Source organism: Tachyglossus aculeatus, chromosome 1 (genome assembly GCF_015852505.1).
Source record: "Tachyglossus aculeatus isolate mTacAcu1 chromosome 1, mTacAcu1.pri, whole genome shotgun sequence".
Lineage (NCBI taxonomy): Eukaryota > Metazoa > Chordata > Mammalia > Monotremata > Tachyglossidae > Tachyglossus > Tachyglossus aculeatus.
The window spans coordinates 154,080,184-154,104,892 of NC_052066.1; the positions used below are offsets into that span (position 1 = coordinate 154,080,184).

The 24,709-nt window shown below is 47.4% G+C and overlaps 1 protein-coding gene across 1 annotated transcript in view; it reads left to right on the top strand.

Annotated features, from left to right (window-relative positions):
* The first annotated feature begins 341 nt into the window (after positions 1-341).
* The window catches only part of SYNE3 (spectrin repeat containing nuclear envelope family member 3), an 88,758-nt gene continuing 64,390 nt past the window's right edge, over positions 342-24,709 (top strand). The window contains exons 1-3 of the mRNA XM_038746849.1: positions 342-491; positions 12,568-12,740; positions 13,954-14,263. Of these exons, the coding sequence (XP_038602777.1) occupies positions 348-491; positions 12,568-12,740; positions 13,954-14,263 (627 nt within the window). The 5' untranslated portion in view covers positions 342-347. The remainder of the gene's footprint in view (positions 492-12,567; positions 12,741-13,953; positions 14,264-24,709) is intronic.

The following is a 24,709-nucleotide window of genomic DNA, read 5'->3' on the forward strand; positions in this document are numbered from 1 at the left end:
CCCAAGTGTTCCTGAAGATGCAGAAAAATCCATCAAGCGAGAAACTCCTATCAACAGTCTGAAAGTTTCAAGCGAGGCCGAGTGGAGCAAGCTTTCATTTCACCAACCCAGTTCATCAGGGTGAAAAAATTGGGTCGATGAGCGTCAGTATCCTCGGGATTTACCCCTTACCCAGATTCTCATTGCTAAGATTTGGGAATTCCACAGACACGTTTTCGCGGAGCTCCGGGGCCGCGCAGAGAGCTGTCTGTTGCAGGCAGTCGGGAAGGCGGGAAAGGGATGCGTGAAAGTTGCCTTTCTTCCTCTTCGGCTGATTTAAGGTAATTCTTGCAGCTCCTGCGAATGCCATGACCCAACAGTCCCAGAATGAATTTGACTGCAGCTTGGAGAATGCCGTGGCATGGATGAAGGCCATCCAGGAGAGACTGCAGATTAATGACAACACCAAAGGACCCCGCTCAGCCCTGGAAGCCCGGCTGAGAGAGACTGAGGTACCCAAAAGCCGGGGCATCCCTTCTCCCACTAGACCATCAGACATCCTACAGTGGCTGCCAGGAGCCACCGGGCACTCTACAATGGCCACCAGAAGCAGGATGGCTTAGTGGCTAGAGCATGGGGCTGGAAGTCAGAAGGACCTGGGTTCTAATTCCAGCTCCACCATATTCATTCAATCGTATTTACTGAGCACTCACTGTGTGCAGAGCACTGTACTAAGTCCTTGAAAAGTACAATTCGGCAACAGGCAGATACAATCCCTACCCAGCAGTGGGCTCACGGTCTAGAAATGTCTGCTGCGTGGCATTGGCCAAGTCAATACACTTCTCTGGGCCTCATTTACCTCATTCATCCAGTCTTATTTACTGAGCGCTTACTGTGTGCAGAGCACTGTACTAAGTGCTTGGGAAGTACAAGTCGGCAACATGGAGAGACGGTCCTTACCCAACAGCGGGCTCACTGTCTAGAAGGGGTAATTAATTTACCTCATCTGTAAAATGTGGATTAATGTTAATAATAATAATAGGGCAAGTCACTTAACTTCTCTGAGCCTCAGTTCCCTCATCTGTAAAAATGGGGATTAAGACTGTGAGCCCCACGTGGGACAACTTGATCACATTGTATCTCCCCCAGTGCTTAGAACAGTGCTTTGCACATAGTAAGCACTTAACAAATGCCATTATTATTATTATCATTATATTATATATATATATATATATATATATATATATATATATATATATATATATATATATGATCATTGTGGTATGAAGTGCCAGACACTGTACTTAGCACTGGGGTGGATACTGGAAAATCGGGTTAGACACAATCCCTGTCCCATGTGGGGCTCACAGTCTCAATCCCCATTTTATAGACGAGGTCACTGAGGCACGGAGAAGTGAAGTGACTTGCCTGAGGTCACACAGCAGACAAATGTTGGAGCTGGAATAAGAACTCACGACCTCCTGACTCCCAGTCCTGTGGTCTATCCACTACATCTCACCAGGACTTACACGCTTAACAAATGCCATCATTATCATTATTTAAAGAGTGTGAGCTACAGGTGGGACAGGGATCGTGTCCAACCTGATTAACTGGTATCTACTACAGCACTTAGAACTGTGCTTGCCACATAGTAAGTGTTTAACAAATACCGTGATTATTTCTTCCGTTATTATTACTGGCCATTCTGCAGTGGCTGCCGGGGATTAGTCCGAACCCTCGAGCACTCTACAGTGACTACCAGGGGGTTCCCTACGCAGGCAGGGAGAAGGGGCAATGAAAAGTCCTCATTACTTAGACTGTGAGCCTCTCGTGGGACAGGGAATAACTCATATCTACCCTAGCGCTTAGAACAGTGCTTGCTCCCATCTTGCTCCCCTCCCTAGGCTCCCGTCTTGGCAGTATCTCCTGCCCCTGGAAAATCTTGGTAATGCTGCACCGGGGCGGCTCTGTGAGCCCACTGGTGGGTAGGGACCGTCTCTATATGTTGCCAACTTGGACTTCCCAAGCGCTTAGTACCGTGCTCTGCACACAGTAAGCGCTCAATAAATATGATTGATGATGATGATGAAGAGACCCTGCTTTATCCGTCCGCAGATTTCCAGAAGCCTCCCCGTCACCCAAGCTGCGTGACGCAGCAGCATTGGAGCTGGGACCAGCTGAGTTGTTGGGTTTGCCGATGCCCTGGTGGCTCCCTTTCTGTAAGGGACGGCTCTGCCCACCACTCCTGTGAGGTCTCAATGACTTCCACCCGTGTTGACTTGCTGAAGTGGTCTAGACCGTCATGACTGAGTAACCCTCGGCCCTGCTCTGTTCACTGAGACACCAGTGATAATTTCCTTCCCGCAGGTTTCTGGAGAGAGGGGGCAGGATGTGTGTGCGTGTAGCAGAAAAACTAGTCAGTCAGGCTGTAACCCTCTAATGTTGCATATCGGTACACACGCACACACACACCCTTCCTTTTGGAGTAGAGTGGTGCTTGGGTAATGATGTGCATTTAGCTTTAATTCTGTTTGTTCTGACAACTTGACACCTGTCTACAGGTTTTGTTGCGTTGTCTGTCTCCCCCATCTAGACTGTGGCCCGTTGTTGGGTAGGGACCGTCTCTATATGTTGCCAACTTGCACTTCCCAAGTGCTTAGTACAGTGCTCTGCACACAGTAAGCGCTCAATAAATACGATTGAATGAGAAGGTCAGACTTGATAAACAGGAAGATGCTGGGAGATGATAATAATAATGTTGGTATTTGTTAAGCACTTACTATGTGCAAAGCACTGTTCTAAGCACCGGGGTAGATACAAGGTAATCAGATTGTCCCATGAGGGGCTCACAGTCTTCATCCTCTTTCTCGCCTGTCCCGCCGTCGACCCCCGGCCCACGTCATCCCCCGGGCCTGGAATGCCCTCCCTCTGCCCATCCACCAAGCTAGCTCTCTTCCTCCCTTCAAGGCCCTGCTGAGAGCTCACCTCCTCCAGGAGGCCTTCCCAGACTGAGCCCCCTCCTTCCTCTCCCCCTCTTCCCCCTCTCCATCCCCCTCATCTTACCTCCTTCCCTTCCCCACAGCACCTGTATATATATATATATATATATGTTTGTACGTATTTATTACTCTATTTATTTTACTTGTACATATCTATTCTATTTATTTTATTTTGTTAATATGTTTTGCTTTGTTCTCTGTCTCCCCCTTCTAGCCTGTGAGCCCACTGTTGGGTAGGGACCGTCTCTATATGTGTTGCCAACTTGTACTTCCCAAGCGCTTAGTACAGTGCTCTGCACACAGTGCTCAATAAATCTGATTGATTGATTGATTCATCCCCATTTTACAGATGAGGGAACTGAGGCCCAGAGAAGTGAAGTGACTTGCCCAAACTCACACAGCTGACTGTGAGCCCACTGTTGGGTAGGGACTGTCTCTATATGTTGCCAACTTGTACTTCCCAAGTGCTTAGTACAGTGCTCTGCACACAGTAAGCACTCAATAAATACGATTGATGATGATGAAGTGGCAGAACTGGGATTTGAACCCACGGCCTCTGACTCCAAAGCCCGGGCTCTTTCCACCGAGCCACGCTGCTTCCAATTATAGCGCAGTGTGAGTGTTTCATCTCAGGGGCCTCTAAGAGCTTTAGGAATCTTGACCTGCCCATATCAGAGGTGTCAGTTAATCTCAGCAGGGTCTCTCCCTTAGGAGAAACAAATATAGAAGCAGTTTGATTTAAAGGAGAGGAGGCAGTTTTCCTCCATCAGTTATCAAACAGGATTCCTTTAGACAGTAGGTTTTGCTTTCTGCTCTGATTCAGGCCAATTGTGTCACACAGGGGAGAAAATCCATCAGAATAGGCTCAGAGAAGCAGCGTGGCTCAGTGGAAAGAGTGTGGGCTTGGAAGTCAGAGGTCAGGGGTTCGAATCCCGGCTCAGCCACTTGTCAGCTGTGTGACCTTGGGCAAGCCACTTAACTTCTCTGTGCCTCTGTGACCTCATCTGTAAAATGGGGATTAAGACGGTGAGCCCCACGTGGGACAACCTGATCACCTTGTATCCCCCCCCAGTGCTTAAAACAGTGCTTCGCACATAGTAAGCGCTTAACAAATGCCATTATCATTAATAGGAAGGAGCTTCAGATCTCCTAGCCCATAGGACAGATATATCAAGGGGAGCAAAATGGCTTAGAGTACGGAAAGCAGAGATTCAAGCTTCTTATCATGAAAGGATTATTCCTTCCTGCCCTGGAGGTATCAGGAATTTCTTAATATCCTTCGGTATTTCAAAATGGTTTAATAGATGATGAGGAAATGCTCTCCCATGCCTTTCTCTTGGGAGAATGAGCAAGAGAGAGGGTGGGAAGAAATAAAGGGAGGAAGAGAGAGGAATAGAAAAATAAATGGGAGCTTCCACTCCTCTACATCCAACTCCACGAGCTCTGTCCCTTAGCTTCTGGTGGCTATGCCCTGTCTTCCCCATCAGGGTTTGCCAAGTATCTGCTGTAATAGGCATTATTGGCAGCAGCTCGATCTAGTGGGAAGACTGTGGAATAGTGAGTCAGGAGATCTGGATTCTGGTCCCAGTGCTGCCAGTGGCCTGCTGTGTGACCTTGGGTACGTCATTTAAACCTCTCAGTGCCTCCATTTCCTCATTTATAAATGAGGATCATCATCATCAATCGTATTTATTGAGTGCTTACTATGTGCAGAGCACTATACTAAGCGCTTGGAAAGTACAAAATGGCAACATATAGAGACAGTCCCTATCCAACAGTGGGCTCACAGGCTAAAAGGGGGAGACAGAGAACAAAACCAAACATACTAACAAAATAAAATGAATAGGATAGATATGTACAAGTAAAATAAATAAATAAATAAATAATTAGAGTAATAAATATGTACAAACATATATACATATATACAGGTGCTGCGGGGAAGGGAAGGAGGTAGGACGGGGGGGATGGAGAGGGGGACGAGGGGGAGAGGAAGGAAGGGGCTCAGTCTGGGAAGGCCTCCTGGAGGAGGTGAGCTCTCAGCAGGGCCTTGAAGGGAGGAAGAGAGCTAGCTTGGCGGATGGGCAGAGGGAGGGCATTCCAGGCCCGGGGGATGACGTGGGCTGGGGGTCGATGGCGGGACAGGCGAGAACGAGGTACAGTGAGGAGATCAGCGGCGGAGGAGCGGAGGGTGCGGGGTGGGCTGGAGAAGGAGAGAAGGGAGGTGAGGTAGGAGGGGGCAAGGTGATGGCCAGCCTTGAAGCCCAGGGTGAGGAGTTTCTGCCTGATGCGCAGATTGATCGGTAGCCACTGGAGATTTTTGAGGAGGGGAGTAATATGCCCAGAGCGTTTCTGGACAAAGATAATCCGGGCAGCAGCATGAAGTATAGATTGAAGTGGAGAGAGACACGAGGATGGGAGATCAGAGGGAAGGCTGATGCAGTAGTCCAGACGGGATAGGATGAGAGCTTGAATGAGCAGGGTAGCAGTTTGGATGGAGAGGAAAGGGCGGATCTTGGCAATGTTGCGGAGCTGAGACCGGCAGGTTTTGGTGACGGCTTGGATGTGAGGGGTGAATGAGAGAGCGGAGTCGAGGATGACACCAAGGTTGCGGGCTTGTGAGACAGGAAGGATGGTAGTGCTGTCCACAGAGATGGGAAAGTCAGGGAGAGGGCAAGGTTTGGGAGGGAAGACAAGGAGTTCAGTCTTCGACATGTTGAGCTTTAGGTGGCGGGCAGACATCCAGATGGAGATGTCCGGAAGACAGGAGGAGATGCGAGCCAGGAGAGAGGGGAAGAGAGCAGGGGCAGAGATGTAGATCTGGGTGTCATCAGCGTAGAGATGATAGTTGAAGCCGTGGGAGCGAATGAGGTCACCAAGGGAGTGCGTGTAGATCGAGAACAGAAGGGGACCAAGCACTGAACCTTGGGGAACCCCCACAGTGAGGGGATGGGAGGGGGAGGAGGAGCCTGCAAAAGAGACTGAGAATGAATGACCAGAGAGATAAGAGGAGAACCAGGAGAGGACGGAGTCTGTGAAGCCAAGGTCAGATAGCGTGTTGAGGAGAAGGGGGTGGTCCACAGTGTCAAAGGCACTCTCAACCTCTCAGGATAATAATAATAATAATAATAATAATAATAATAATAATAATAATAATAATGGTATTAAGTGCTTACTATGTGCAAAGCGTTGTTCTAAGCCCTGGGGAGGTTACAAGGTGATCAGGTTGTCCCACAGGTTTTAATCCCCATTTTCCAGATGGGTTAAGTGAGGAACAGAGAAGTGAAGTGACTTCCCCAAAGTCACACAGCTGACAGTTGCCATAGCCGGGATTTGAACCCATGACCTCTGACTCCAAAGCCCGGGCTCTTTCCACTGAGCCACGCTGCTCTGTCATGAGGATAATGTGACCATGACAGCCGAGCAAGAGCCAGTCTTGGGTGTGTACGATGCGGCTGGAACTGTGGGTCTCATATCGACCTTTAGAGCTACACATGCATCCATAGGGGAATTTCACCATCAGTGGCATCTAATTGGAGTACAAAGAACAGTTCCCCCTATCTGTCACTCTCTCTTTCAATATAAATATGTTGTATACACACACAAATATATGTATATAAAATGAAAAAAAAAATAGATATTAGATATAAAAAGTTAGAAAAGCTCAAGTGCCAGGGAAACCCAAGGTGTTCTTATTATGGTCAAATGGGAACTAGTAGGCTGGGTAGCAGCCCTAAAGAAACTCACAAATATGTAATAATCATTTGACAGAAGCATAAACAGAAGAGAGGAGGAACATGATGTTTGTTAATGATGTGCATCTAGCTTTACTTCTGTTTATTCTGATGACTTGACACCTGTCCACATGTTTTCTTTTGTTGTCTGTCTCCCCCTTCTAGACTGCGAGCCCGTTGTTGGGTAGGGACCGTCTCTGTATGTTGCCAGCTTGTACTTCCCAAGTGCTTAGTCCAGTGCTCTGCACACAGTAAGCGCTCAATAAATATGATTGAATGAATGAATGAACACAAAATGGCTAAACCACAGAAACTGCCTTTCCCAGCGTTTTTCAGCCATACCTTCCCTTTCTCAGAAACATATCTTCAGACCATTCCCCTTTCGGATTCTTTTACCCTGGTAATATGCTCCCTGCCCACTCTGACCATTCCCTTCTCTGTCCCAGGCTCTTGATAAACCGCCCAGTTTTCCCTCTTCCGCCTCTCTTTCCTGATTTTTTTTTCTTGTTGCAGCTGTCTCTGCCCCGTAACTCTTGTCTCTTACTCATTGGCTGGTTTAAATATGAATAGGCACGCCACACAAATGTATCGCTTCCAAGGGATTCCTTACTTGCTGGCCCTGGCACCTCCTAACTTCCCGTTACAATTTATTTTCTGTTGGTTTACTCGTAAAAACATCAGCCAAGGGAAACAATGACTGGGAGAGACTGGCTCTTTGGAAAAGTTTGCCAGCTCCCAAGTATTGGAGGCTTCCCGCCCTTCCTTGCTTTCAGGGAAGTGGCAAGCACTTCTGAGATTTAACTGCAGGGGTGATGCCTTATTTTTAGGTGAGCTTTCTTATTTGGACGTTCCCCATTTTCATCCCCGCAAGTGATTCCTCTCCTCGTTGCAAGAGGAATTTTGGAATCTCCTTTAAAGAGAGTGCTCAGTTCTGGGAATGTTCTCATGCACGGGTCTGGACCCTTCTCCACGCTTGCCGGGTACATTTGCACAGGAGATTTAAGACTCCTGAAGGCAAAACACACATGTCTGAACGCCTGCTTCTAAGGGGTGTGTGCCCTCAGGGGGGTTGGGGAGGGAGGGTCGTCTGGACCCTTGCCCGGCAGTGGAAGGAAGTAGGTTCTGGCTGGTGAACTTCATTCCTTTCTGAAATGAAGAGGAGCCCCACAGAGCTGGAATTTCGCTGGATCGTTCATTAACCCCCTGAAGAAGGACCAGCTCCCTCAAGGTCTTGGAGAAATCAGGACTTAGAGCGTCCAAAGGGGTCTGATATCCAGGGCAAAATAAAAATATTAATAGTAATTGTGATATTTGTTAAGTGCTTACTATGTGCCAGGCACTGTACTAAGTGCTGGGGTACAAACAAGCTAACTAGGTCGGACACAATCCCTGTCCCACACGGGGCTCAGAGACTCAATCCGCATTTTGCAGATGAGGTCACAGAGAAGTGACTTCCCTAAGGAGGCAAGTGGCAGAGCCAGGATTATTCATTCATTCAATCGTAGTTATTGAGCGCTTACTGTGTGCAGAGCACTGTACTAAGCGCTTGGAAAGTACAATTCGGCAACATAGAGAAAGTCCCTACCCAACAACGGGCTCACGGTCTAGAAGGGGGAGACAGACAGCAAAACAGAACAAGTAGACAGGTGTCAATACCGTCAAAATAAACAGAATTATAGATCTATACACATCCCATCACATCAAAAATAAAATAAAAATCGTGCGGGGTTTCCAGGGGGCGTCATAGTGGGCGGAAGGACACGGGGCCACAGTGTGTGACAACGTGGTTATGCTTGAGGTGCGGAGGGAGACGTAAACAAATCGAAGAAAACGAGTTCTGGCCGAGTGAGCCGCTGAGGCGACGACGGCTCGGCCCGGGCCCTGGGTTCGAATCCCGCCGGCTAACCCACCCAAAAATCATAATTAATAATCATATATGTAATAACAATCATTAATAATAATTATATGTATATATGTTTGTACATATTTATTACTCTATTTTACTCGTACATGTCTATTCTATTTTATTTTGTTAGCATGTTTGGTTTTGTTCTCTGTCTCCCCCTTCTAGACTGTGAGCCCACTGTTGGGTAGGGACCGTCTCTATGTGTTGCCAACTTGTACTTCCCAAGCGCTTAGTACAGTGCTCTGCACACAGTAAGCGCTCAATGAATAAGGTTGATTGATTGATCATTAATAAAATAGAGTAATAAATACGTACAAATATACACAAGTGCTGTGGGGAGGGGAAGGGGGTAGGGCAGAGGGAGGGAGTGGGGGCTATAGGAAGGGGAGAAGGAGGAGAGGGTAAGGGGGGGCTCAGTCTGGGAAGGCCTCCTGGAGGAGGTGAGCTCTCAGTAGGGCTTTGAAGGGAGGAAGAGAGCTAGTTTAGAACCCATGACCCTCTGACTCCCAGTCCTGTGCTCTATCCACAACGCCATGGGCAGGGACCGTCTCTATATGTTGCCGACTTGTACTTCCCAAGCGCTTAGCACAGTGCGCTGCACACAGTAAGTGCTCAATAAATACGATTGAATGAATGAATGAATGCTGCTACTTTATTGGAACCCAGGCGGAGTCTGGCTGTGTGCTCTGCTCTCCCTCCCATCAGTAGCAGTAGGAGTGTCTCAGTACCCGCGTGGCCCCACAGTGGTCTGGGAGGGTTGACGTGCCCTTCTCCTTCTCTCCACCTAAAGTTACCTTCATGCCTGTGTCTGGAGAAACAGCATGGGAGTCAGGAGATCTACTGAGAGCTCACCTCCTCCAGGAGGCCTTCCCAGACTGAGCCCCCTCCTTCCTCTCCCCCTCATCCCCCTCTCCATCCCCACCGTCTTACCTCCTTCCCTTCCCCACAGCACCTGTATATATGTATATATGTTTGTACGTATTTATTACTCTATATATTTTACTTGTACATACCTATTCTATTTATATTATTTTGTTGATATGTTTGGTTTTGTTCTCTGTCTCCCCCTTCTAGACTGTGAGCCCACTGTTGGGTAGGGACTGTCTCTATATGTTGCCAACTTGTACTTCCCAAGCGCTCAATACAGTGCTCTGCACACAGTAAGTGCTCAATAAATACAATTGATTGATTGGGTTCTGATCCCAGCCCATCCTCTAACCTGCTGTGGGGATGTCCCTGTGCCTCAGTTACCTCAAATGTAAAATGGAGATTAAATGCCCATTCTCTCTCCTCCTTAGAGTTTGGGCCCCGTGATGATGGCATTTGTTAAGCGCTTGCTATGTACAAAGTACTGTTCTAAGCACTGGGGAGGATACAAGGTGATCAGGTTGTTCCACATGGGGCTCATAGTCTTCATCCCCATTTTACAGATGAGGTAACTGAGGCCCAGAGAAGTGAAGTGACTTGCCCAAAGTCACACAGCTGACAATTGGCAGAGTCAGGATTTGAACCCATGACCTCTGACTCCCAAGCCCGTGTTCTTTCCATTGAGCCACGCTGCTTCTCTTGTGGGACAGGAACTATATCTGCTCTGATTGTCTTGTATAATAATAATAATGGCATTTATTAAGCGCTTATTATGTGCAAAGCACTGTTCTAAGCGCTGGGGAGGTTACAGGGTGATCAGGTTATCCCATGGGGGGCTCCCAGTCTTCATCCCCATTTGACAGATGAGGGAACTGAGGCCCAGGGAAGTGAAGTGACTTGCCCAAAGTCACACAGCTGACAACTGGCAGAGCCGGGATTTGAACCCATGACCTCTGACTCCAAAGCGCGGGCTCTTTCCACTGAGCCACGCTGCTTCTCTGATCTGCCACAGCGCTTAGCACAATGCTTGGCATATAGCGAGTGCTTAACAAATACCAAGGTTAATATTATTGCCATTATTATGCCTTCATGGGATTTCACCTGGGTGAGTTTAATTCCCTGCGTGCCTCCCGATCGGTCAGTCTTTCTCTTCACAGCTGCCACCCAGGGCTACTGGAGAATCCTTTTTCACTCTCTTTCAGCCCGTACGGGCCCTGGGACTTGCCCTCCCTCCTTCCAGGGTGGCGAAGAGCCGAGGGAGGAGGCTTGGAGCTGGAAACCCCAGAAATGGGATCAGTTTCAGGAATTATAATAATAATTAATTGTGATCCGTTTCAGGAAGACATGCTGTCATCAGAGGTGCAGCTTGGGGCTCCAATCATGACCTCTTTGTTCACGGCTCCCTCCCTAGGATTAGGCGTCAGTTCCTGGAGAGATGCTGATCCCAGTTTGGATTTTCCCCTAGAAAAATCCGCTCCGAAAACACACCCTCCATCACACTGTTCTGGCCGGGGAAGGTTAAGTCGCCGAGACCCTGAGCAGCGCCGATACTGGGTCAGGACGTTGTCTGTCTGGCCCAGCCCAACTGTCCATCTAGAATGGCCAAGTGGATAGAGCCTGGACCTGGTTTCTAATCCCGGCTCAGCCACTGGACTGCCGTGTGACCTTGGGCAAGCCACTTCACTTCTCTGGGCCTCAGTTACCTCATCGGTAAAATGGGGATTAATGTGGGACATTAATGTGGCACAGGGACCGCGTCCAACCCGATTACCGGGTATCTGCTCCAGCACTTAGTGTGGTGCCGGGAACATTGTAAGGGTTTAACAAATACCACAGTTATTACTTTTATTATTGACACCAAAGGCAACCTCCTGGACGTCTGTCCCTTTGGGCATATCATGGAACATTCCTAACAGGATTATTAGCTTCTCTACTGGAGTGTCAGTCCCGTGAGGGCACGGACTGTCTCCCCCTTCTAGACTGTGAGCCCGTTGTTGGGTAGGGACCATCTCTATATGTTGCCAACATGCACTTCCCAAGCGCTTAGTACAGTGCTGTGCACACAGTAAGCGCTCAATAAATATGATTGAATGAATGAATGAATGGACTGTGCTTAATCCTTTAAATAGAGGTCTCCAGAGCCTATGTCCAGTATAGTGAAGGTTACTCAGGAAATACTTCTTCACTCAACTGGGGAGGGTCTTGGAAGTCTCTCTTAGGATTGTCTGACCTCAGATGCAGGCGGTGGGTGGGCAAAACAGGTGCAGTTGGGGACAGCCCCTTCCAATTCATGATTCTAAAGAGCAGCCATGGAAAATGAAAAGCGGCTCATTTTTTTTTTGGTTTATCTTTGAAGGGTCAAAGCCAGTAAGGAAGGAGGCTTTTCCCTGTCGCGGCCACAGCGATTGACCTGTCAACTGATGCCATCAATTCCCCACTAAGATCTCCTGAAAAGGAGCCCTGAAATCTTTCCCTCTCTTCCTCCAGACTGTAAGCTCATTGTGGGCAAGGAACATGGCTGCCAACTCTGTTTCATTGTATTCTCCCAAGCACTTAGTACAGTGCTCTGCACACAGTAAGCGCTCAATAAATACATGGTATCGATTGATTCTCCACCAGGCAGCCCATTCCTATATTTTAACAGTCCTCACCCTCCATTCTTTGCTATAATAATAATAATATCCGTGAAGCGTTTACTTTGCGTCAAGCACTGAACTAAGCACTGGGGTGGCTGCAAGATAATCATGTCCCACATGGGGCTCACACTCTGAGTAGGAAGAACAGGCATTGAATCCCTATTTTACAGATGAGATAATGAGGCACAGAGAAGCGAAGTGACTTGCCCAAGGTGTCACATGCAGACAGGTGGTGAAGCCAGGATTAGAACCCAGGTTCTCTGACTCCCAGGAGTTCTCTTTCCACTAGGCCACGCTGCTTCTCAGCAAACCATTTGCTTTTCTTGCCCTCTGTCTGGTGATGCGTCTTTCAACTCCCCCCCACGTGGATCAGCACCAAGCACCTGAGTTGCTCCGAGGTGATAAGTTTGGGTTTCCCTTTTAACCTCGTACCTTATCTTTCTGGGTAGATGATATGCCACTTGGAGCCGGAAGGGCGGATGAGGATGGACAGGGTCCTGAAGTCGGCCGACACCTTCCTTGGCTCGTGCAGTGAGGATCAGAAGCCCTTGGTCCTGAGCAAGCTGAAAGGCATCAAGACACTGTGGGAAGATACAGTCGTCTACATCACTCACTGTCACAGGTAGGACACAGCCAAGCCACGGGGGTTAGGGATGGGAGGGGAAGCCTCCGTGGTGGCCAACCTGCTTTGTCGCGAGGTGACCAGGACTCGGGGGCAGAAGAGAAGAGGGTTTAGATGGGGCATCCAAGGTCTCTCCTAACCCAGTTTGATGAGAGAGGGAGCTACGGAAGAGGAAGGAGGCCGTCCCACCATCCTAGCATTCCTCTTCCTCCTGTCCCCTCCCCTCTCCACCCTAGAAAGATTCCACCAAAGAACCTCCAACTTCTGGGGTCTTGGCCAAGTCAGGGAGTCAGAATACCATCACTGGGGCAGAAGTTTGGAAGGCTCAACCCTGTTGGGTTTTCCAGTTCCCCGCTGTAAACTGTAAGCAGGGAACAAGTCCAGCAACTCTTTTGTACTGTACTCTCCCATCCTCAATAAATACGATTGAACAAATAGCCTTATGCTGTCTTTGCATGCACCTCGACCGATTGCAATACCTGGATCGCCTTGCACTTGAATCTGTACCCTTTATTCACTCCGTCCTCAGTCCCACAGCACTTATCTGAAACTAATCAATCAATCAATCAATCGTATTTATTGAGCACTTGCTATGTGCAGAGCACTGTACTAAGCGCTTGGGAAGTACAGATTGGCAACACATAGAGTCAGTCCCTACCCAACAGTGGGCTCACAGTCTAAAAGGGGACATTAACTAATGTTAATGTCTGTCTCCTCCTCTAGGCTGTAAGCTCCTGCCCACCAACTCTTTTTATAGTGTATTCTCTCAAGTGCTCAGAACAGTGCTCTGCACACTGTGAGCGCTCAATAAATCCGATTGACGGTGGGCACTTCATTGCAATGGTAATAATAATGACGACGATGATGGTAGTGGTGGTGCTTAAGAGATGCCAGAGCACTGTGTTAAGCACTGGAGTAGGTGCATTATTAGACCTAGTTTTTGACCCTCTTGGGGCTCTCAATCTAAGAGAGAGAATGGTATCCTATTTCCTTTTTTGTGGATAAGGAAAATGAGGCAGAGAGAGTTAATTAACTTACTCAGGGTCACTCAGCAGGGCCAGTGGCAGAGCTGAGGCTAGAACCCAGGTCTCTCTTCTCCCAGCCCCGGGCTCTTTCCCTGAAACCCTGCCACCTCCCAGGGGCCTTCACCAGTGGCTACCATCAGTGCACCTGGAGAACCTCATTTTCCCTCTTCCTCGTTCTCCCTCCACAGCCGGATCGAGTGGGTGTGGCTGCACTGGAGTGAGTACCTGCGGGCCCAGGATGAGTTCTACCGCTGGTTTCAGAGCATGAGAGCGACGCTGGAGCCCGCCCTGGAGCTGCAGCTGGGCTGGAAGGAGAAGCAGTGGCAACTGAGCCACTCCGAGGTCCTGCTCGGCAATGTCCAGAACCAGGCCGTCCTCCTGGACAGGCTCCTGGAGGAAGCGGCCTCCTTGTTCAACAGGATCGGGGACCCCAGCGTGGATGAGGACGTCCAGAGGAAAATGAAAGCCGAGTACGAGGAAATCAAAGCCAAGGCTCAGGTGAGGCGGACCTGTCCCATGCCACGAGGCAGGGGTGAGGCTGGGGTCCAGGACGCTGCTGTACACAGGAGGAAATGGAGGCCCAGCGAGGGCAATGGATCAATCATCCATCGGTGGTATATACTGAGTGCTTACTTTGTGCAAAGCGCTGTACTAAATGCTTGGGAGAGTACAATGCAACACATTTGGTAGGAACGTGCCCTGCCTTCCATGAGCTTGAAAAGCAACGCGGCTCAGTGGAAAGAGCACAGGCTTGGGAGTCAGAGGTCATGGGTTCTAATCCTGACCCGCCACATGTCTGCTGTGTGACCTTGGGCAAGTTACTTCTCTGAGCCTCAGTTACCTCATCTGTAAAATGGGGATTAAGACTGTGAGCCCCACGTGGGACAACCTGATCACCTTGTATCCCCCAGCGCTTAGAACAGTGCTTTGCACATGGTAAACGCTTAACAAATGCCATCATTATATTACCTCCTTCCCCCCATCTTACCTCCTTCCCTTCCCCACTGCACCTGTATATATGTATATATGTTTGTACATATTTGTTACTCTATTTATTTATTTATTTTACTTGTACATATCTATTCTATTTATTTTATTTTGTTAGTATGTTTGGTTTTGTTCTCTTTCTCCCCCTTTTAGACTGTGAGCCCACTGTTGGGTAGGGACTGTCTCTGTATGTTGCCAACTTGTACTTCCCAAGCGCTTAGTACAGTGCTCTGCACACAGTAAGCGCTCAATAAATATGATTGATGATGATGATGATGATGATGATTGTTACGAGCTCACAGTCTCGAGGACTGGGGACTGAGGGTAGGGGAAAGAGAGTCTGGTGTGGGCTGCCCAAGTCTACCAATCCTAAGCTACTGTCTGGCTAAATCCTGAGCAGGAACGCATTTAAACGTTCTTCATTTTGGTTCTCTGCCTTTTAAATTCCTGAAAAAATGTCAGCCAATTTTCCCCTAAATGCTTGCTGCTGCTGCTGCTGCTACTATTGCTGCCATTGCCACCACCGCTTCTTCAGCTGGAAGCTTCACGTGGGCAGACCCAGTCACCAAGCAGCCGGTCTCGGCAGGGGATGGGGGGGAACCGGGGGCAGCATTCTCGTGAAATGTCATTTCTGCCTCTCAGGCCCGGCTCTTCAAATCTGGGGGCCCAGGCCCTGGATCCTTCAGTGCGTCTCGGTTCGGAGCGGTTCTAAGCCAGGGTGGGGAGGAGTGGACTCCCCAAATCTGATCCACGCACAAGTGCTCTAAATCCAGCAGCAAAGAAGAGAAAGTGTTAGGACTAGATTCTTGGCCTCCTGGGTCTGTCTGATGCCTACTCCAGCTCTGAAAGCTGGCATAAAACTTCCCAGCTGATTGGTGATGGCTTTTGAGGTACTCCAGAGGTGTGATGGCCAGAGGTTAGCAGGGAAGCTCCCAGGCATGTTGGATCGCGCAGACTGGCTGTGCGAAATCTCCACTCCCTGGTGTCGGCGGGCTGGCTCCATCCTGGCTTCGCTCAGCAGCTGCAGTGGCAGCCGGCAGGTCATCCCACCCCTAGGAGCAGGGGATTATTCATTCGGTCATTCAGTCGTATTTATTGAGAACTTCCTGCGTGCAAGCACTGTACTAAGAGCTTGGGAGAGTATAACAACAAACAGACACATTCCAGCCCACAAAAAGCTCACAGTCTAGAGGGGGAGACAGACATTAATACAGATAAATAAATAAGTAAATGGCTGCCAGAGAAGCAAGTGGGAAACCCAGGCTGCGGGCATGGTTTGTCGGCCACTTGAAACGCCCACAGCGTTGATCCAGAACGAAGTGCAGTCATAGGCACCGGGAGGAAGTTACGAAAGAGAAAGTCCGCCTTCCAATCGGTCAATCAGTGGTATTTATTGAACACTTACCCTGTGCAGAGCCTTGTGCTAAAAGCTTGAGAGAGGACAACATAGAGACACCTTCCCTGCCCACAGGTAGCTTACAGACTAGATGGGGAGACACACATTAAAATAAATTATGGTTGTGGACATAAGTGCTGTGGGGTTCAGGGCAAATAAAGTCTACGAATCCAAGCTCAAGGGTGACACAGAAGGGAAAAAGAGTAGGGGAAATTAGGGCTTTTCTGGGGAAGGCCCCTTGGAGTAGATGTGATTTTAAATAAAGCTTTGAGGTTGCAGAGAGTGGGAGGAAATTCCAGGCCAGAGGCAGGACATGGGCAAGGGAGCTGCGGCGAGATAGATGTAAGTTCCTCTGGATTGTAAGGTCGTTATGGGCAGGGAACGTATCTGCTAGTTCTTGAACAGGCCCAAGTGCTTAGTACGGTGCTCTGCACATTAGTAAGCCCACGGTAAATATGATTGAGTGATTGATGAGCTTGAGGAACAGTGAGTGGGTTGGTGTTAGGGGAGTTGAAGTGAGCATGCTGGTTTGTAGTAGGGAATTAGCAATGTAAGACAGGAATGTGCAAGGTGATTGAGTTCTTTGAAGCCAATGGTTAGGAGTTTCTGTTCAAAGAGGGCACAGGTCAACATACAAAATATCATGACTAGAAGTATAGAGCTGTATGAGAGATAAGGCAAAATGTGAAGGACAGACTTGTACAAAGGAGATTTACCCATCTCCTGTGTGGGCTGGGAGCTCATGAGTGAAGTGAGCATGCTGGTTTGTAGTAGGGGATTCGCAATGTAAGATAGGAATGCGCAAGGTGATTGAGTTCTTTGAAGCCAATGGTTAGGAGTTTCTGTTCAAAGAGGGCACAGGTCAACATACAAAATATCATGACTAGAAGGATAGAGCTGTATGAGAGATAAGGCAAAATATGAAGGACAGACTTGTACAAAGGAGATTTACACATCTCTTGTGTGGGCTGGGAGCTCATGAAGTGCCTGAACAGATAGGGTTAATCCGGGACGGCATCCTGGAAGAGGTGGTATAGAATAGAATGGTCTCACAGCTCCCGTTTAATAATGATGGCATTTGTTAACTGCTTACTATGTGCAAAGCACTGTTCTGAAGTCCTCCATGGTCTCGGGGACAGGAATGGGACTTTTTGGCGACTTTTCCTGCGTGAAATGGGATGGGTCGTTAGGGGCCGTAATCTGGGGTTCCCTCACCCTGTGACAGCTGCTTTGACACTTCCAGGCCTGACTCCTGTGGCTCTATTTGGGATGCCCTTGCAGTCCATTAACTCTGCCAAAAGCAATAACTCTGCCGTCAGGTCAGCCCAGTTGGAACTTGCTCATCTTGCAGTGCAAAGGCAATTACCAGGTGATCGACGAGGTGACATTTTGGCCGGGTTTCTGTTCTCTTTATTGACTGACAGAGAACTTGTAAAAGAAGGGTGCAGTTTCAAACTCTCTCTCTTCCTCTTTCTCTCTCTCTGGTTCAGGCAGCCCGCTCTCCTTTATCCCACACAGACCAGAAAATAAAACAGGGCAGCAAAAACACTGGCTTTTGTCTGGTTCGTGACAGACTGTGGCAGTCTTTGTGGAACAGCTGTGTTCAATGCCCTAGCCCCCTTCCCCCTCCCCCCCCCACACTTTCTTTCCTCTTTCCTCTCTTCCCCTCGCCCCTCCTCTTCTCTCTCTCTCCCTCTCCCCTCCTCTCTTATTCTTCTTTCTCTGTATTAGTTGCTTTTAGCAAAGAGGAATAGACATAGGATGGGGCAAAGGGAAAGCGGGGGTTCTCAGAGTGTTCTTGGAAAGGAAGATGGCCAACAAAACCCCACAAGAGTCAAAGTAATACTGTCACAAATGCAACCCGAAGAAGATGGCATTCCAGTGGAAGCAGAGTTAAAGGAAAATGACTCAAAGAGAGAAGCGAAACCTAAGGGCTTCAAGAGGCAGGTTAAATTTGACTCAGTTCAAACTCTTTCCATCAACTTTGCAAACAACCCGGAATCCTTGAACATCTCTCTCTTGTTTCTCTTCAATCTTCAGGATGGGGGAGTATTAGACACCAAGGCATCCTAGTTCTTATAATTCCCTCTAGACCTTAAGCTCGTTATGGGCAGGGAACATACCTGATAATTCTGTTGTTTTTTTACTCTCCCATGTGCTTAGTAGAATGCTCTGCACATAGTAAGGGCTCAATAAATACCACTGATTGATGGTAAGTCGTAAGCTCCTCGAGGGCAGGCATCCTGTCTACCAACCCTCTTATAGAGCTAAACAGAGTGGAGTAGGTGGGTCATTGTAGAAGGGGTTAAAACAGGATTAGTTGGAAGAGGCAAAAGAATTCGGGTGGACTTGAGAGACTTTCCTTTGACTAATCCCGTTTGAATCACTCTCACAGTGACCCCACATATTCCACTGGACCTGTCTCTTGTCAGTCAATCAATCAATCAATCAATCGTATTTATTGAGCGCTTACTGTGTGCAGAGCACTGTACTAAGTGCTTGGGAAGTACAAGTCGGCAACACATAGAGACAGTCCCTACCCAACAGCGGGCTCACAGTCTAGAAGGGGGAGACAGAGAACAAAACCAAACATACTAATAAAATAAAATAAACAGAATAGATATGTACAAGTAAGATAAATAGAGTAATAAATGTGTACAAACATATATACATATATACAGGTCTTGTCCTGACTCAGCTGCTGCTTCCCCTTCTCCTGTCACAGTCAGTGGTACTTACTGAGTGCTTATCAATCGAGCAATGGTATTTATTGGTGCTTATTGGGTGCAGAACACTGTACTGAGCACTTGGGAGAGCTCAGTACAACAGAGTTGGTAGACACGTTCCCCGCCACTGTGAGCTCACAGTTGAGAAGGGACAGAGACATTAATCTAAATGTACAATTTATAATAAATATATAATTTATAGATCTGTACATAGGTGTTCAGAGCACTGAACTAAGGGAACAGAGGAAGGTGTCGTGGAAGAGGAGGGGGTGAGAGGTGGGTGAAAGTAAAACTGCCCATGGGATAGTTTTTGGCTTGAAAGCAGTTTAAACCGGTTTGGTCTCTTTAATGATAATAATATTAATAATAATAAAATGATAGCATTTATGAAGCGCTTACTATGTGCAAAGCACTGTTCTAAGCGCTGGGGAGGTTACAAGGTGATCAGGTTGTCCCATGGGGGGCTCACAGTCTTAATCACCATTTTATAGATGAGGGAACTGAGGCCCAGAGAAGTTAAGTGACTTGCCCAAAGTCACACAGCTGACAACTGGCGGAGCCGGGATTTGAACCCATGACCTCTGACTCCAAAGCCTGTGCTCTTTCCACTGAGCCACGCTGCTTCTCAATGATAATAATAGTACTTGCTAAGCGCTTACTATATGTCAAGCACTGTTCTAAGAGCTGGGGTAGATACAAAATCATCAGATTGGACAAAGTCCCTGTCTCACACGGATCCTGCAATCTGAGTGGGATTTAATCCCCATTTTAAAGATGAGGTAACTGAGGCACAGAGAAGTGAAGTGACTCGCCCAAGATCAATCAATCAATCAATCGTATTTATTGAGTGCTTACTGTGTGCAGAGCACTGGACTAAGCGCTTGGGAAGTACAAATTGGCAACATATAGAGACAGTCCCTACCCAACAGTGGGCTCACAGTCTAAAAGGGGGAGACGGAGAACAAAACCAAACATACTAACAAAATAAAATAAATAGAATAGATATGTACAAGTAAAATAAATAAAATAAATAGAGTAATGAATATGTACAAACATATATACCAATCAATCTGCGCAGCAGGCAGAGACTCCTCACCCTGGGCTTCAAGGCTGTCCATCCCCTCGCCCCCTCCTACCTCACCTCCCTTCTCTCCTTCTACTGCCCAGCCTGCACCCTCCGCTCCTCCGCCGCTAATCTCCTCACCGTACCTCGTTCTCGCCTGTCCCTCCATCGACCCCTGGCCCACGTCCTCCCCCTGGCCTGGAATGCCCTCCCTCTGCCCATCCGCCAAGCTAGCTCTCTTCCTCCCTTCAAGGCCCTGCTGAGAGCTCACCTCCTCCAGGAGGCCTTCCCAGACTGAGCCCCTTCCTTCCTCTCCCCCTCGTCCCCCTCTTCATCCCCCCCATCTTACCTCCTTCCCTTCTCCACAGCACCTGTATATATGTATATATGTTTGTACATATTTATTACTCTATTTATTTATTTATTTTACTTGTACATATGTATTCTATTTATTTTATTTTGTTAGTATGTTTGGTTTTGTTCTCTGTCTCCCCCTTTTAGACTGTGAGCCCACTGTTGGGTAGGGACTGTCTCTATATGTTGCCAATTTGTACTTCCCAAGTGCTTAGTACAGTGCTCTGCACATAGTAAGCGCTCAATAAATACGATTGATGATGATGATATATACAGATCACACATATACACGTGACTGACCTGATATTCGAACCCAAGTCCTATGACTCCCAGTCCTGAGCTCTTTCCAAGATGAGGCCAGGCTATTTCTTCTTGAACGAGGCCAGGAGCCCTCCTGCTTACCTGTCTCCCTAAGACTTGTCATCTTTGTCCATTGCCAGCCAAATTTCAGTGTGTCCAAGTCCCTGGAACAACGCACCGAAAAAGGTAAGCGACGGTGGGTCTAGGAGGATAGAGAGCCTAAGAAAGTCAGCAGCAGCCCTGAGCTGTGCCCCGGCCTTCCCCAACTGGAAGTGTGTGCCAGAGAAGCAGCACGGCGTAATGGAAAGAGCACGGGTCTGGGAGCAGAGGATCCGGGTTCTAATCACACCTCTGCCGTGTCTGCTGTGTTACCTTGGTCCAGTCGCCTCACTTCCCTGTGCCCCAGTTCTCTCCTGTAAAAATGGGGATTAAGACCGTGAGCCCCATGTGCGACATGGGCTGTGTCCAACGTGATTATCTCGTATCTACCCCAGTGCTTAGTACAGTGCCTGACACATAGTAAGTGCTTAACAAATTATTATCATCAAACGCCATTGAGTTGTTTCTGATTCATGGCGACTCTATGGGTATATTTTCTAGACTGTGAGCCCGCTGTTGGGTAGGGACCATCTCTCTATGTTACCGACTTGTACTTCCCAAGCACTTAAAACAGTGCTCTGCACACAGTAATTGCTCAAGAAATATGATTAAATGAATGATACATTTTCTCCAGAATGTCCTATCTTCTGCTATAATCCAGAACCTTGCTAATGGTTCTTCCCTTATCGTTGTTATGGTTTCTATCCAGCTAGCAGTTGGTCTGCCTCTTCCACGTTTTCCCTGGACTATTCCTAGCATTAGTGTCTTCTCCAGTCTTCCTGATGATGTGTCCAAAATATGCTAATTTGAGTTATTTGGCCTTCCAAAGACCCCCTTGGCTTAATTTGCTCCAAACCCATTTGTTTGTTTTTGGGGAATCCTTGGTATTTGCAAAAGCCTTCTCCAACAACACATTTCAAAAGAACCTATGCTCTTTCTATCCTGTTTTTTCACCGTCCAGCTTTCGGATCCATACATTGTCACTGGAAATACCTTAGAATTGACAAATACTATTTAACGGATACTATTTAAAAAAATAAAGAGGGTGAGAGACCTTCTTCCCCCGGATTCAGCTGTGACTCGTATGGCCCGTGGCAAGAAACTTAGCCTATCTGGGCCTTAGTTTCCCTGTCTGTAAAATGGGGATAATTACCCCTGCCTCTGCTTCTTTCCCAGGGATCTTGTGTGGATAAAGGAGCTAATAAAGGTGAAATTGCTTTGAGTCCATCTGATTCATCTCCAATCTCTCTGCCCAGGGAAGCTGCTGCAGCTGATGATTATTTTCCTTCAAGGCCCACTTTCAAGTTATAGGCCTGGGGGTAAAGTTGTGGAGGCAGGAAGGGTGGTTCTGTTCTCTTGCCCTTTCATCCATCTAGTCATTTGTTTGGGTCAAGAGGAACATCTTCTAGGGTGAGTTTGGGGTGTGTGTGATTTTTGGTAAAGATGGATGAGGTGCAGGGATGCAGAGGAATCTTTGTTTTATGGTGTTTGTTAAGCCCTTACTATGTGCCAGGCACCTGTCTAAGTGCTGGGGTAGATGCAGGGTAATCAGGTTGGACACAATCCCTGCCCCACATGGGGCTCACAATCTTAATTCTCATTCTAGAGATGAGGTAACTGAGGCACAGAGAAGGGAAGCGACTTGCCCATAGTCACACAGCAGACAAAAGTGGTGGAGTAAGGATTAGAATCCCAGTCCTTCCGACTTTCAGGCTGGCGCCCTATCCACTAGACCGCTGCTTTCATCCAACTAGTCATTTGTTTGGGTCAAGAGGAACATCTTCTAGGGTGGGTTTGGGGTGTGCGTTTGTGTGATTTTTTGTAGAGATGGATGGGGTACAGGGATGCAGAGGAATCTTTGCTTTATGGTGTTTGTTAAGCCCTTACTATGTGCCAGGCACCTGTCTAAGTGCTGGGGTAGATGCAAGGTAATCAGGTTGGACACAATCCCTGTCCCACATGGGGCTCTATTAATTTTTATTAATTTTTATTTTTTTCCCACCCTTCTTGTGTAGGGTTTTGAGTAGATTAAATATAAACAATTGATCAATCAGTGATTTTTTTGAATGCTTACTGTATGCAGAGCCTTGAACTTAGTGCTTGGAGAAGACAATACGATAGTGTTGGTAGACACAGTCCCTGCCCACAGGGAGCGTCCAGTCCATCATCATCATGGTCAATCGTATTTATTGAGCGCTTACTGTGTGCAGAGCACTGTACTAAGCGCTTAAGTCCAGAGAGGAGCTTTCAAACCATGACATTTAAGTGATTACTATCGATCAAGGCTATTTGCGTGCTTACTCTATGCAGAGCACTGTACTAAGTGCTTGAGAGTACACTAGAGTAGGACACAATCCCTGGTGGTCTTTGCTTATTGTTGGTATTTGTTAAGCGCTTACTATGTGCCAGGCACTGTACTAAGCGCTGGGAGATATGCAAGCAAATTGGATTAGACACGGGCCCTTTCCCACATAGGGCTCACGGTCTCAATCCCCATTTTACAGATGAGGTAACTGAGGCACGGAGAAGTGAGGTGACTTGTCCAAGGTCACACAGCGGACAAATGGTGGAGCCGGGATTAGAACCCATGACCCTTTTGACTCACAGGTCTGTGCTCTTTCCATTACGTCATGCTTCTTCTCCTCAGGGAGCTAACCAATGCGTGGGGAAGTATTATTATCAAATGAAGTCGAGTCATTTCCGATTCATGGCAACTCTATGGGTACATTTTCTCCAGAATGTCCTATCTTCTGCCGTAATCCGTAACCCTGCTAACGGTTCTTCCGTTATCGCTTTTATCGTCTCTATCCGTCCAAGTGCTGATTTGCCTCTTCCATGTTTTCCCTGGACTTTTCCTAGCATACTAATTCTCTTCTTTAGAGAATTAGTCCTCCTGTTGATGCATCCAAAATATGCTAATATGAGTCCAGTCATTTGGTTTTTCAAAGACCAGCTTGGCTTAATTTGCTCCAAAACCCATTTGTTTGTTTTTCAGGCAGTCCATGATATTAGGAAAAGCTTTCTCCAACACCTCATTTCAAAAGAATCGATGCTCTTTCTATCCTGTTTTTTCACCGTCCGGCTTTCGGATCCATACATTTGTCACTGGAAACACCATAGAATTGACAACTTGTATTTTTGTGGTGAATGTTACAACAGCGCAGTTGATATTTTTTCCAGGTTCTTTGTAGCAAATCTTCCTAACATTAATCTTTGGCTATTTCTTGACTACTAGCTCCTTTATTATTAATTATTGATCCCAGGAAAGAAAAATTGTCCACTATTTCAATCTTCTCTCCATCCGCTATAAAGGTGTTAGAACTTCCAGTTGTCATGATCTTTGTTTTCGCGACATTCAAGTGCAGGCCCATCTTTTTGCTCTGCTCCTTTATTTTAATAATAAGCCCTTCAAATCTCCTTCACATTCTGCTAGTAAAGTAATATTACGAGCATAACGGAGGTTGTTTATATTCCTTCCTCCAATCTTTACTCCCCATTCATCTTCATCCAGTCTGACTTCTGTCATTATGTATTTGCTATAAAGGGCTAACGGAAGACAGATATAAATCTAAATTTCAGGTAGGGGAAGCTGCTTAGTCTAAGGATATAAATCTAAATTTCAGTTAGGGGAAGCTGCTTAGTCTAAGGATATGTACATAAATGCCGTAGAGGTTGGGGTAGGACTAAATGCATGGCTGAGGCAGTAGAGAGGGAAAATAGGGTTTCGGAATGAGTGCTTAGTCCAGGAAGACTTTCTGGAAGAGACACATGATTTTAGTAGGCTTCGAAAATGGGGAGAGTGCTGGTCTGTTGGATATGAAAATGAACTCAGTCAGCTAATCATTTTTATTGAGCATTCATTGTATGCAGAGCACTGTACTAAGCATTTGGGAGAGTGTAATATAACAAAAACCAGCAACATTCCCTGTCCACAGGTTCAGGATTTTGAGATCAGACACATTCCCTATCCCCTGGGAGACTCACAATCTATTTTCTCACCATTTTACAGATGAGGACCA